Source organism: Petromyzon marinus, unplaced genomic scaffold, assembly GCF_048934315.1.
Source record: "Petromyzon marinus isolate PM22_M1 ecotype Great Lakes invasive population unplaced genomic scaffold, UKy_Petmar_22M1.pri1.0 PM_Scaffold_215, whole genome shotgun sequence".
In the NCBI taxonomy this organism is placed as follows: domain Eukaryota; kingdom Metazoa; phylum Chordata; class Hyperoartia; order Petromyzontiformes; family Petromyzontidae; genus Petromyzon; species Petromyzon marinus.
This window is the reverse complement of record NW_027423186.1, coordinates 115,993-130,348: the sequence shown is the minus strand read 5'-3', so window position 1 is coordinate 130,348 and position 14,356 is coordinate 115,993. Positions and strand designations below refer to the sequence as shown.

At 55.4% G+C, this 14,356-nt stretch overlaps 1 protein-coding gene across 1 annotated transcript in view; it reads left to right on the top strand.

The window, feature by feature from the left end:
• The first annotated feature begins 228 nt into the window (after window positions 1-228).
• The window catches only part of LOC116958133 (scavenger receptor class B member 1-like), a 71,150-nt gene continuing 57,022 nt past the window's right edge, over window positions 229-14,356 (top strand). The window contains exons 1-2 of the mRNA XM_076063856.1: window positions 229-297; window positions 9,085-9,208. Of these exons, the coding sequence (XP_075919971.1) occupies window positions 230-297; window positions 9,085-9,208 (192 nt within the window). The 5' untranslated portion in view covers window position 229. The remainder of the gene's footprint in view (window positions 298-9,084; window positions 9,209-14,356) is intronic.

Sequence of the window (14,356 nt, the reverse complement as noted above, 5' to 3'; positions counted from 1 at the left end):
CCTGGGGGAGCTTTGTCTCTATCTGTGTGCTGAGCCCGGACGCAACTGTAGCCACGCCTACCCTCAGTTCACTTCCGGCCGGGGTGGGAGGGGGGCGGAGCCTGGTGGGATAGGGGGCGGGGCCTGGTGTGATTGGGGGTTGGTCGGGTAGGGGACGTGGGTGACTGGTGAGGGGGGCGGGGCTTGGTGTGGTAGGGGGCGGGGCTTGGTGTAGTAGGGGGCGGGGCTGATGATCATCACCACAATCACTTCCATCCCCAGCACCACCACTACCATCACCGACACCATCATAGTCGGGTAGGATGTTTGTGTGTCTGTCTGTGTGTGTGTGTCTGTGTGTGTGCCTGTGTGTGTGCGCCTGTGTGTGTCTGTGTGTGTGTCTGAGTGTGTGTCTGTGTGTGTGTCTGTGTGTGTCTGTGTGTGTGCCTGTGTGTGTGTCTGTGTGTGTGTCTGTGTGTGCGTGTGTGTGTGTCTGTGTGTGTGCCTGTGTGTGTGTCTGTGTGTGTGTCTGTGTGTGTGTGTGCCTGTGTGTGTCTGTGTGTGTGTGTGCCTGTGTGTGCCTGTGTGTGTAGTGTGTGTGTGCCTGTGTGTGTAGTGTGTGTGTGTGCCTGTGTGTGTGTCTGTGTGTGTGTCTGTGTGTGTGTGTATGTCTGTGTGTATGTCTGTGTGTGTGTCTGTGTGTGTCTGTGTGTGTCTGTCTGTCTGTGTATGTGTCTGTGTGTGTGTGCCTGTGGTTAGCGCGCTGCGCTATGAACCTGGCGACCCGGGTTCGATTCCCGCTCACGGCCAACACCAGTGACGATTATCTGAACCGGTCCCGGGCCTCCCCTAGGTCGACTCAGCCTCAATTGAGTACCTGGTGCGGTGTGTAAACATCGCCACTAGGGAGACAAAGGCGGTCGGGCGTGGTGCTGGCCACCCACCCCCTCGTGTACCGTTCCGGCCTTCATAGGTGCTCGCTAACAGCACTTGCCCCTACAGTCTGTTAAGGCTATATGGGGGATCTTTGATCTTTGATGTCTGTGTGTGTGTGTATGTCTGTGTGTGTGTGTATGTCTGTGTGTGTGTGTCTGTGTGTATGTCTGTCTATGTTTATGTCGGTGTGTGTGTATGTGTCTGTGTGTGTGTCTGTGTGTGTGTGTCTGTGTGTGTGTCTGTGTGTGTGTGTGTCTGTGTGTATGTCTGTCTATGTTTATGTCGGTGTGTGTGTGTCTGTGTGTGTGTGTAAAAACAACCCCCTACCTCCTCGCGGTGCCGGACGGGCAACTCTGTCGTGGACAGTGCTGTGGGGGGAGGTCCAATTCCGATTGGCTCCTCCCCTCATGGCGTCTGTGTCCACCACAGGGGCTAAACGGGGGCTCTGGACGGGTGCGAGGGGCTGGTAACCCCTCCACCTTCAATTAATTACCACGAAACTACGAATTAAACTGAAATATGTAACAACTAAGCTTGTGCCGGAGGCCCCGGGGGGCCAGGCGTCTATGACGTCTCCTGGCCAAACCCCAATTGGCGGAGCCAGGAGATTGAATATCTACCCTCGGGGCTCCTCCAGAAACAACGAAAAGCCACTACGTGTGGCCACGTGGAATGTTCGAACGCTCACTGTGGAGGAGAGGCTGCCACTCCTCTGTCGGGAGCTGGACCGGTACCGCCTGGATCTCTGTGGCATTCAGGAGGTCCGGTGGACTGGTTCTGGCTCCTGCCACCATGAGGGGTGGACAGTCCTCTACTCGGGGCAGCAGACTGCCAAACAACAGGGTGTGGCTCTTCTTTTGAACAAAATAATGAAGGGGGCGTGGGAGCGTGGCGGTGAGGTGTGGGAAGCTGTAAGCCCCAGGCTACTTTGGGCTCGCCTTCCCATCAACCGGAGGTGAGGAGTGGTGGTCGTGGTTACTTATGCCCCCACCACCGAAGATGAACATCCGTGGAGGGATGCAGGCAAAGCCGATGAGTCAGATGCCTTCTATGACCTCCTGTCACAGGTGCTGGCTAAAGTGGCCCCTCAGGATAGAGTCCTCATGTTGGGTGACTTCAATGCCCGAGTTGGTCATGATGCTGGCACCTGGTCTGGAGTGATTGGAGGGCATGGGCCAGATCAGCCCAATAACAACGGTAGGAGGCCGCTAGACTTTTGTGCAGCCCATGGGCTTGTAATTACCAACACGCTGTTCCGGCATCAGCGCATCCACACAACATCATGGATGCATGCCGGGTCCAAGCAAGAACATTTGCTGGACTACATAGTGACGGACCAGCGGATGCGGGCCCATGTCCTTGACTCCAGGACCTACCGTGGAGCTGATCTGCCCTCTGACCATCGACTAGTCATCTGTAAGATGCGCCTGCCATTCTTCCACTCCGGTGGTGGGTGTACACCCAGGACCACATTCAAACCCACAGTGGCCTGGTCTCAGCTAGCTGATGAAAGTTGCAAGCGAGAATTTCATCATTGCATTCTGGACCCTGACGATGCCTGTTGCTGCTTTCTATGTGGAGTCTACATCTCTCTCTCATCATCATCATCACGGTGGCTATCAGATGTTAACTACCTCACCTGGTATACAGGAGGTCGTGGGTTTAATACCAACCCTGACGATGCCTGCTGCTGTTGCCTATGTGGAGTCTGCGTCTGTCTCTCTGTCTGTCTCTCTGTCTGTCTCTGTTTGTCTCTGTCTCTCTCTCTCTGTCTCTCTCTCTGTCTCTCTCTCTGTCTCTTAGAGTGGGTATCTATTAGTCTATGGGTCTCTGTGGATCTGTGTGGTTCTTTATGGGTCTCTGTGAGTCTCTGATTATGGGTTTCTATGGGTCTCTGTGAGTCTCTGAGTATGGGTTTCTATGGGTCTCTGTGAGTCTCTGTGGGTCTCTATGCTTCTATATGGGTCTCTGTGAGGCTCTTGGAGTGGGTATCTGTGGGTCTGTGTGGTTCTTTATGCGTCTATGGGTCTCTGTGAGTCTCTGAGTATGGGTCTCTATGGGTCTCTGTGAGTCTCTGAGAATGGGTCTCTATGGGTCTCTGTGGGTCTCTGGTTGTATTTATGAGTCTATGGGTCTATGTGAGTCTCTGTGGGTCTCTTTATTGCTCTATGGGTCTCTAGATTTCTGTGGGCCTCTATGAGAATGGGTCTCTATGAGTCTCTGTGGGTCTCTATGAGTATGGGTCTCTATGGGTCTCTGTGGGTCTCTGTGGGTCTCCGTGTGTCTCTGTGCGTTCAGATGATTTGTCTGCTGCTATAAATCCCCAACGTGGTAATGACATGGGCGGCTCGGGGTTAGCGTCGGGGTAGGAGCGTTCGGTCTCACGAAGGAGTCGTGGGGAGACCATCACCAGCATCACCTCTACCACCACCACCATCATCACCATCACCTCTACTACCACCATCACCTCTACCACCACCATCACCTCTACCACCACCATCACCTCTACCACCACCACCACCATCACCTCTACCACCACCACCACCACCATCACCTCTACCACCACCACCACCATCACAACCATCACCTCTACCACCACCACCTCTACCACCACCACCACCATCATCACCACTATCACCATCACAACCATCACCATCATCACCACCATCACAACCACCACCTCTACCACCACCACCACCATCACCACCACGTGACGCGATGCGGGCGGAGATGGTGGACTCAGGGTGGAGATGGTGGACTCAGGGTGGACATGGTGGACTCAGGGTGGAGATGGTGGACTCAGGGTGGAGATGGTGGACTCAGGGTGGAGATGGTGGACTCAGGGTGGACATGGTGGACTCAGGGTGGAGATGGTGGACTCGGGGTGGAGATGGTGGACTCAGGGTGGAGATGGTGGACTCAGGGTGGAGATGGTGGACTCGGGGTGGAGATGGTGGACTCGGGGTGGAGATGGTGGACTCAGGGTGGAGATGGTGGACTCAGGGTGGAGATGGTGGACTCAGGGTGGAGATGGTGGACTCAGGGTGGAGATGGTGGACACAGGGTGGAGGTGGTGGACTCAGGGTGGAGATGGTGGACTCGGGGTGGAGATGGTGGACTCGGGGTGGAGATGGTGGACACAGGGTGGAGGTGGTGGACTCAGGGTGGAGATGGTGGACTCAGGGTGGAGATGGTGGACTCAGGGCGGAGATGGTGGACTCAGGGTGGAGATGGTAGACTCAGGGCGGAGATGGTGGACGTAGGGTGGAGATGGTGGACTCGGGGTGGAGATGGTGGACGTAGGGTGGAGTTGGTGGACTCGGGGTGGGGATGGTGGACTCGTGGTGGGGATGGTGGACTCGGGGTGGAGATGGTGGACGTAGGGTGGAGTTGGTGGACTCAGGGAGGAGATGGTGGACTCAGGGTGGAGATGGTGGACTCAGGGTGGAGTTGGTGGACTCAGGGAGGAGATGGTGGACTCAGGGTGGAGATGGTGGACTCAGGGTGGAGATGGTGGACTCAGGGTGGAGATGGTGGACTCAGGGTGGAGTTGGTGGACTCAGGGTGGAGATGGTGGACTCAGGGTGGAGATGGTGGACTCGGGGTGGAGATGGTGGACTCAGGGTGGAGTTGGTGGACTCAGGGTGGAGTTGGTGGACTCAGGGTGGAGATGGTAGACTCAGGGAGGAGATGGTGGACTCAGGGTGGAGATGGTGGACTCAGGGTGGAGATGGTGGACTCGGGGTGGAGATGGTGAACTCAGGGTGGAGATGGTGGACTCCGGGTGGAGATGGTGGACTCAGGGTGGAGATGGTGGACGTAGGGTGGAGATGGTGGACTCAGGGTGGAGATGGTGGACGTAGGGTGGAGATGGTGGACTCAGGGTGGAGATGGTGGACTCAAGGTGGAGATGGTGGACTCAGGGTGGATATGGTGGACTCAGGGTGGAGATGGTGGACTCAGGGCGGAGATGGTGGACTCAGGGTGGAGATGGTGGACTCAGGGTGGAGATGGTGGACTCAGGGTGGAGATGGTGGACTCAAGGTGGAGATGGTGGACTCAGGGTGGAGATGGTGGACTCAGGGTGGAGATGGTGGACTCGGGGTGGAGATGGTGGACTCGGTGTGGAGATGGTGGACTCGGTGTGGAGATGGTGGACTCAGGGTGGAGATGGTGGACTCGGGGTGGAGATGGTGGACTCAGGGCGGAGAAGGTGGACTCAGGGTGGAGATGGTGGACTCGGGGTGGAGATGGTGGACTCAGGGTGGAGATGGTGGACTCAGGGTGGAGATGGTGGACTCAGGGTGGAGATGGTGGACATAGGGCGGAGATGGTGGACTCAAGGTGGAGATGGTGGACTCAGGGTGGAGATGGTGGACTCAGGGTGGAGATGGTGGACTCAGGGTGGAGATGGTGGACTCAGGGTGGAGATGGTGGACACAGGGTGGAGGTGGTGGACTCAGGGTGGAGATGGTGGACTCGGGGTGGAGATGGTGGACTCGGGGTGGAGATGGTGGACTCGGGGTGGAGATGGTGGACACAGGGTGGAGGTGGTGGACTCAGGGTGGAGATGGTGGACTCAGGGTGGAGATGGTGGACTCAGGGCGGAGATGGTGGACTCAGGGTGGAGATGGTAGACTCAGGGCGGAGATGGTGGACGTAGGGTGGAGATGGTGGACTCGGGGTGGAGATGGTGGACGTAGGGTGGAGTTGGTGGACTCGGGGTGGGGATGGTGGACTCGTGGTGGGGATGGTGGACTCGGGGTGGAGATGGTGGACGTAGGGTGGAGTTGGTGGACTCAGGGAGGAGATGGTGGACTCAGGGTGGAGATGGTGGACTCAGGGTGGAGTTGGTGGACTCAGGGAGGAGATGGTGGACTCAGGGTGGAGATGGTGGACTCAGGGTGGAGATGGTGGACTCAGGGTGGAGTTGGTGGACTCAGGGTGGAGATGGTGGACTCAGGGTGGAGATGGTGGACTCGGGGTGGAGATGGTGGACTCAGGGTGGAGTTGGTGGACTCAGGGTGGAGTTGGTGGACTCAGGGTGGAGATGGTAGACTCAGGGAGGAGATGGTGGACTCAGGGTGGAGATGGTGGACTCAGGGTGGAGTTGGTGGACTCAGGGAGGAGATGGTGGACTCAGGGTGGAGATGGTGGACTCAGGGTGGAGATGGTGGACTCAGGGTGGAGTTGGTGGACTCAGGGTGGAGATGGTGGACTCAGGGTGGAGATGGTGGACTCGGGGTGGAGATGGTGGACTCAGGGTGGAGTTGGTGGACTCAGGGTGGAGTTGGTTGTACTCAGGGTGGAGATGGTAGACTCAGGGAGGAGATGGTGGACTCAGGGTGGAGATGGTGGACTCAGGGTGGAGTTGGTGGACTCAGGGAGGAGATGGTGGACTCAGGGTGGAGATGGTGGACTCAGGGTGGAGTTGGTGGACTCAGGGAGGAGATGGTGGACTCAGGGTGGAGATGGTGGACTCAGGGTGGAGTTGGTGGACTCAGGGAGGAGATGGTGGACTCAGGGTGGAGATGGTGGACTCAGGGTGGAGATGGTGGACTCAGGGTGGAGATGGTGGACTCGGGGTGGAGATGGTGGACTCGGGGTGGAGATGGTGGACTCAGGGTGGAGTTGGTGGACTCAGGGTGGAGTTGGTGGACTCAGGGTGGAGATTTCGTCGTTTGAATAAGGCGGTCGGGGGGGGTGATAGCATCCGGTCGGCTTCTGACGTGCGGGTTTACGGAACTCGTGACCTTTCAGTGACCCTTCAGTGACCCTTCAGTGACCCTTCAGTGATCCTTCAGTGACCCTTCTGGTAACCCTTCTGCTGACCCTTCAGTGACCCTTCTGTGACCCTTCTGGTGACCCTTCAGTGACCCTTCAGTGACCCTTCAGTGATCCTTCAGTGATCCTTCAGTGACCCTTCAGTGACCCTTCTGGTGACCCTTCAGTGACCCTTCTGGTGACCCTTCAGTGACCCTTCTGGTGACCCTTCAGTGATCCTTCAGTGACCCTTCTGGTAACCCTTCTGCTGACCCTTCAGTGACCCTTCTGTGACCCTTCTGGTGACCCTTCAGTGCCCCTTCAGTGACCCTTCAGTGATCCTTCAGTGATCCTTCAGTGACCCTTCAGTGACCCTTCTGGTGACCCTTCAGTGACCCTTCTGGTGACCCTTCAGTGACCCTTCTGGTGACCCTTCAGTGATCCTTCAGTGACCCTTCAGTGACCATTCTGGTGACCCTTCAGTGACCCTTCAGTGACCCTTCTTGTGACCCTTCAGTGACCCTTCAGTGACCCTTCAGTGACCCTTCAGTGACCATTCTGGTGACCCTTCAGTGACCCTTCAGTGACCATTCTGGTGACCCTTCAGTCACCCTTCAGTGACCATTCTGGTGACCCTTCAGTGACCCTTCAGTGACCCTTCTGGTGACCCTTCAGTGACCCTTCATTGACCCTTCTGTGACCCTTCAGTGACCCTTCAGTGACCCTTCTGGTGACCCTTCAGTGAACCTTCAGTGACCCTTCAGTGACCCTTCTGGTAACCTTTCAGTGACCCTTCAGTGACCCTTCAGTGACCCTTCAGTGACCCTTCTGTGACCCTTCTGGTCACCCTTAAGTGACCCTTCTGTGACCCTTCTGGTGACCCTTCAGTGACCCTTCATTGACCCTTCTGTGACCCTTCAGTGACCCTTCAGTGACCCTTCTGGTGACCCTTCAGTGAACCTTCAGTGACCCTTCAGTGACCCTTCTGGTAACCTTTCAGTGACCCTTCAGTGACCCTTCAGTGACCCTTCTGTGACCCTTCTGGTCACCCTTAAGTGACCCTTCTGTGACCCTTCTGGTGACCCTTCAGTGACCCTTCAGTGACCCTTCAGTGACCATTCTGGTGAGCCTTCAGTGACCCTTCAGTGACCCTTCTGGTCACCCTTCAGTGACCCTTCAGTGACCCTTCAGTGACCCTTCAGTGACCCTCCTGGTAACCCTTCTGGTCACCCTTCAGTGACCCTTCAGTGACCCTTCAGTGACCCTTCAGTGACCCTTCTGGTGACCCTTCAGTGACCCTTCAGTGACCCTTCTGTGACCCTTCTGGTGACCCTTCAGTGACCCTTCAGTCACCCTTCAGTGACCATTCTGGTGACCCTTCTGGTGACCTTTCAGTGACCCTTCAGTGACCATTCTGGTGACCCTTCTGGTGACCCTTCAGTGACCCTTCAGTCACCCTTCAGTGACCATTCTGGTGACCCTTCTGGTGACCTTTCAGTGACCCTTCAGTGACCCTTCAGTGACCATTCTGGTGACCCTTCAGTGACCCTTCAGTGACCCTTCTGGTGACCCTTCAGTGACCCTTCAGTGACCCTTCAGTCACCCTTCAGTGACCATTCTGGTGACCCTTCTGGTGACCTTTCAGTGACCCTTCAGTGACCCTTCAGTGACCATTCTGGTGACCCTTCAGTGACCCTTCAGTCACCCTTCAGTGACCTTTCAGTGACCCTTCAGTGACCCTTCAGTGACCATTCTGGTGACCCTTCAGTGACCCTTCAGTCACCCTTCAGTGACCTTTCAGTGACCCTTCAGTGACCCTTCAGTGACCATTCTGGTGACCCTTCAGTGACCCTTCAGTGACCCTTCAGTGACCCTTCAGTGACCCTTCAGTGACCCTTCCTCCCAGGGTAAACTCGCCGCGTCTGCGGTCTAAATGTCGTGTGCCGTCTCGAGTAGTCCCAGAGCCCCCCACCCCCACCACCCCCCCACCACCCCCCCCACCACCACCACCCCCCCACCACCACCCCCCCACCACCACCACCACCACCCCCCCCCCACCAAACAGTCACAGCGTCGAGGATTTCCCCTTTGCATGGACTCCTCTGTGCCCACCTCTCGCTGTGTCCTCGCGAGAGGCGGTGGTCTCCGGGGACGTTCCCGAAGCCTCCGACGGCGACGTTTAGCAGCGGCTCGGCGAGAGGCCCCACGTGGCCACGGCCTCGGCCCGGCCCACGATTGGTCCAATTCGTCATCCGGCTCCTCCCACCGGCCCGTTTGAGGCCGGGCTGAGCGGCCGCCCATCGCTTCCGGGAGGCGAGAGGACGGATCGGGTGGTGGGTGGGTGGGTGGTGGTGGTGTTGGGCGATCTTTGTCCGTGTGCGTCTCTCACCCGTGTCCCGTCTGCAGGAGCGAGGGACGGGCGATGTCTCTGCGCTGGCTGTGCCTGTCCGCCTCCGCCGCTGTCTGCCTCGCTTTGGGGGTGCTCTCCCTCGTCTACTTCAGGCAGATCATGCGGCGGGAACTTGAAAAGGTGAGAAGGGTCGGTGGCCCCCGTGTCTCTCTCCCGTGTGTCTCTTGTCTCTCTCTCGTGTCTCTCTCTCTGTCTCTCTCTGTCTCTCTCTCGTGTCTCTCTCTCTGTCTCTCTCTCTGCCTCTCTCTCTCTGTCTCTCTCTGTCTCTCTCTCGTGTCTCTCTCTCGTGTCTCTCTCGTGTCTCTCTTGTCTCTCTCTCTCATGTCTCTCTCTCTTGTCTCTCTCTCTGTCTCTTGTGTGTCTCTCTCTCTCTTATCTCTCTCTCTTATCTCTCTCTTATCTCTGTCTCTGTCTCTCTCTCGTGTCTCTCTCTCGTGTCTCTCTCGTGTCTCTCTTGTCTCTCTCTCGTGTCTCTCTCTCTTGTCTCTCTCTCTGTCTCTTGTGTGTCTCTCTCTCTCTTATCTCTCTCTCTTATCTCTCTCTCTCTTATCTCTGTCTCTGTCTCTCTCTCGTGTCTCTCTCTCTGTCTCTCTCTCTGTCTCTCTCTCGTGTCTCTCTCTCATGTCTCTCTCTCTTATCTCTCTCGTGTCTCTCTCTCTCGTGTCTCTCTCTCGTGTCTCTCTTTCTGTCTCTCTCTCTGTCTCTCTCTCGTGTCTCTCTCTCGTGTCTCTCTCTCGTGTCTCTCTCTTGTGTCTCTCTTTCTGTCTCTCTCTCTGTCTCTCCCTCGTGTCTCTCTCTCGTGTCTCTCTCTCTTATCTCTCTCGTGTCTCTCTCTCTCGTGTCTCTCTCTCGTGTCTCTCTCTCTGTCTCTGTCTCTCTCTCTCTCTGTCTCTCTTTCTCTGTCTCTTTCTCTCGTGTCTCTCTCTCGTGTCTCTCTCTCGTGTCTCTCTCTCGTGTCTCTCTCTTTTTCTGTCTCTCTCTCTCTCGTGTCTCTCTCTCTCATCTCTCTCTCTCTCATCTCTCTCTCTGTCTCTCGTGTCTCTCTCGTGTCTCTCTCTCTCTCTCTGTCTCTCTGTCTCTCTCTCTCGTGTCTCTCTCTCTCTGTCTGTCGTGTCTCTCTCTCTGTCTCTCTCTCTGTCTCTCTCTCTGTCTCTCTCTCTCTCTCTGAGCGTGCTGGGGGGAGTCCGCGCCCAGGTGGAGCTCCCGAGCTCTCTCCTGGCGCACACTGGAGGCCCGGCTCTTTTCAGCGTCGCCATACCGAGAGAGGCTCCGCGGAGAAACTCGCAGCGGCTCCTTCCCCTCTTCCTTTCACTCCCCTTCTTTAGTTTTATTTCCTTTCATTTGGCTCACCGAGCCCGGCGAGCGATAGACCGCGGGCGATCGGCACGTGAGCGTTTCCCCGGCGTCGTCACCGGCGCACGGCGCGGGTGGTGGTGAGGACGGCAGAGGCAGCGGCAGCGGCACCGGGACGGAGAACCTCGCGAGGAGTGAACGGCGTGGTCACCGTTCACTCACCACGCTACGTCACACTACGTCACACTACGTCACACTACGTCACAATACGTCACACTACGTCACACTACGTCACACTCACCACGCTACGTCACACTCACCACACTACGTCACACTACGTCATGCTACGTCACACTACGTCACACTACGTCACACTACGTCACACTACGTCACACTCACCACACTACGTCACACTACGTCACACTACGTCACACTACGTCACACTACGTCACACTCACCACACTACGTCACGCTACGTCACACTACGTCACACTACGTCACACTACGTCACACTACGTCACACTCACCACACTACGTCACACTACGTCACAATATGTCACACTACGTCACACTCACCACACTACGTCACACTACGTCACACTCACTACACTACGTCACACTACGTCACACTACGTCACGCTACGTCACACTACGTCACACTACGTCACACTCACCACACTACGTCACACTACGTCACACTACGTCACGCTACGTCACACTACGTCACACTACGTCACACTACGTCACACTACGTCACGCTACGTCACACTACGTCACACTCACCACACTACGTCACACTACGTCATGCTACGTCACACTACGTCACACTACGTCACACTACGTCACACTCACCACACTACGTCACACTACGTCACAATATGTCACACTACGTCACACTCACCACACTACGTCACACTACGTCACACTCACTACACTACGTCACACTACGTCACACTACGTCACGCTACGTCACACTACGTCACACTATGTCACACTCACCACACTACGTCACACTACGTCACACTACGTCACGCTACGTCACACTACGTCACACTACGTCACACTCACCACACTACGTCACACTACGTCACACTACGTCACACTACGTCACACTATGTCACACTCACCACACTACGTCACACTACGTCACACTACGTCACACTACGTCACACTACGTCACACTCACCACACTACGTCACACTACGTCACACTCATCACACTACGTCACACTCACCACACTACGTCACACTACATCACACTACGTCACACTACGTCACACTACGTCACACTCACCACACTACGTCACACTACGTCACGCTACGTCACACTACGTCACACTCACCACACTACGTCACACTCACCACACTACGTCACACTACGTCACACTACGTCACGCTACGTCACACTACGTCACACTACGTCACAATATGTCACACTACGTCACACTACGTCACGCTACGTCACACTACGTCACACTACGTCACACTATGTCACACTACGTCACACTACGTCACACTACGTCACACTCACCACACTACGTCACACTACGTCACGCTACGTCACACTACGTCACACTACGTCACACTACGTCACACTACGTCACACTACGTCACGCTACGTCACACTCACCACGCTACGTCACACTACGTCACACTACGTCACACTACGTCACACTACGTCACACTACATCACACTCATCACACTACGTCACACTCACCACACTACGTCACACTACGTCACACTCACCACACTACGTCACACTACGTCACGCTACGTCACACTACGTCACACTACGTCACGCTACGCCACACTACGTCACACTACGTCACACTACGTCACGCTACGTCACACTACGTCACACTACATCACACTACGTCACGCTACGTCACACTACGTCACACTCACCACACTACGTCACACTACGTCACACTACGTCACACTACGTCACACTACGTCACGCTACGTCACACTACGTCACACTCACCACACTACGTCACACTACGTCACACTACGTCACACTACGTCACACTACGTCACGCTACGTCACACTACGTCACACTACGTCACGCTACGTCACACTCACCACACTACGTCACACTACGTCCCGCTACGTCACACTCACCACACTACGTCACACTATGTCACACTACGTCACACTACGTCACACTACGTCACACTACGTCACACTACGTCACACTCACCACGCTACGTCACACTACGTCACACTACGTCACACTCACCACACTACGTCACACTACGTCACACTCACCACGCTATGTCACACTACGTCACACTACGTCACACTACGTCACGCTACGTCACACTCACCACACTACGTCACACTACGTCACACTACGTCACGCTACGTCACACTACGTCACACTACGTCACACTACGTCACACTCACCACACTACGTCACACTACGTCACGCTACGTCACACTCACCACACTACGTCACACTACGTCATGCTACGTCACACTACGTCACACTACGTCACACTACGTCACACTACGTCACACTCACCACACTACGTCACACTACGTCACACTACGTCACACTACGTCACACTACGTCACACTCACCACACTACGTCACGCTACGTCACACTACGTCACACTACGTCACACTACGTCACACTACGTCACACTCACCACACTACGTCACACTACGTCACAATATGTCACACTACGTCACACTCACCACACTACGTCACACTACGTCACACTCACTACACTACGTCACACTACGTCACACTACGTCACGCTACGTCACACTACGTCACACTACGTCACACTCACCACACTACGTCACACTACGTCACACTACGTCACGCTACGTCACACTACGTCACACTACGTCACACTACGTCACACTACGTCACACTACGTCACGCTACGTCACACTACGTCACACTCACCACACTACGTCACACTACGTCATGCTACGTCACACTACGTCACACTACGTCACACTACGTCACACTCACCACACTACGTCACACTACGTCACAATATGTCACACTACGTCACACTCACCACACTACGTCACACTACGTCACACTCACTACACTACGTCACACTACGTCACACTACGTCACGCTACGTCACACTACGTCACACTATGTCACACTCACCACACTACGTCACACTACGTCACACTACGTCACGCTACGTCACACTACGTCACACTACGTCACACTCACCACACTACGTCACACTACGTCACACTACGTCACACTACGTCACACTATGTCACACTCACCACACTACGTCACACTACGTCACACTACGTCACACTACGTCACACTACGTCACACTCACCACACTACGTCACACTACGTCACACTCATCACACTACGTCACACTCACCACACTACGTCACACTACATCACACTACGTCACACTACGTCACACTACGTCACACTCACCACACTACGTCACACTACGTCACGCTACGTCACACTACGTCACACTCACCACACTACGTCACACTCACCACACTACGTCACACTACGTCACACTACGTCACGCTACGTCACACTACGTCACACTACGTCACAATATGTCACACTACGTCACACTACGTCACGCTACGTCACACTACGTCACACTACGTCACACTATGTCACACTACATCACACTACGTCACACTACGTCACACTACGTCACACTCACCACACTACGTCACACTACGTCACGCTACGTCACACTACGTCACACTACGTCACACTACGTCACACTACGTCACACTACGTCACGCTACGTCACACTCACCACGCTACGTCACACTACGTCACACTACGTCACACTACGTCACACTACGTCACACTACATCACACTCATCACACTACGTCACACTCACCACACTACGTCACACTACGTCACACTCACCACACTACGTCACACTACGTCACGCTACGTCACACTACGTCACACTACGTCACGCTACGCCACACTACGTCACACTACGTCAC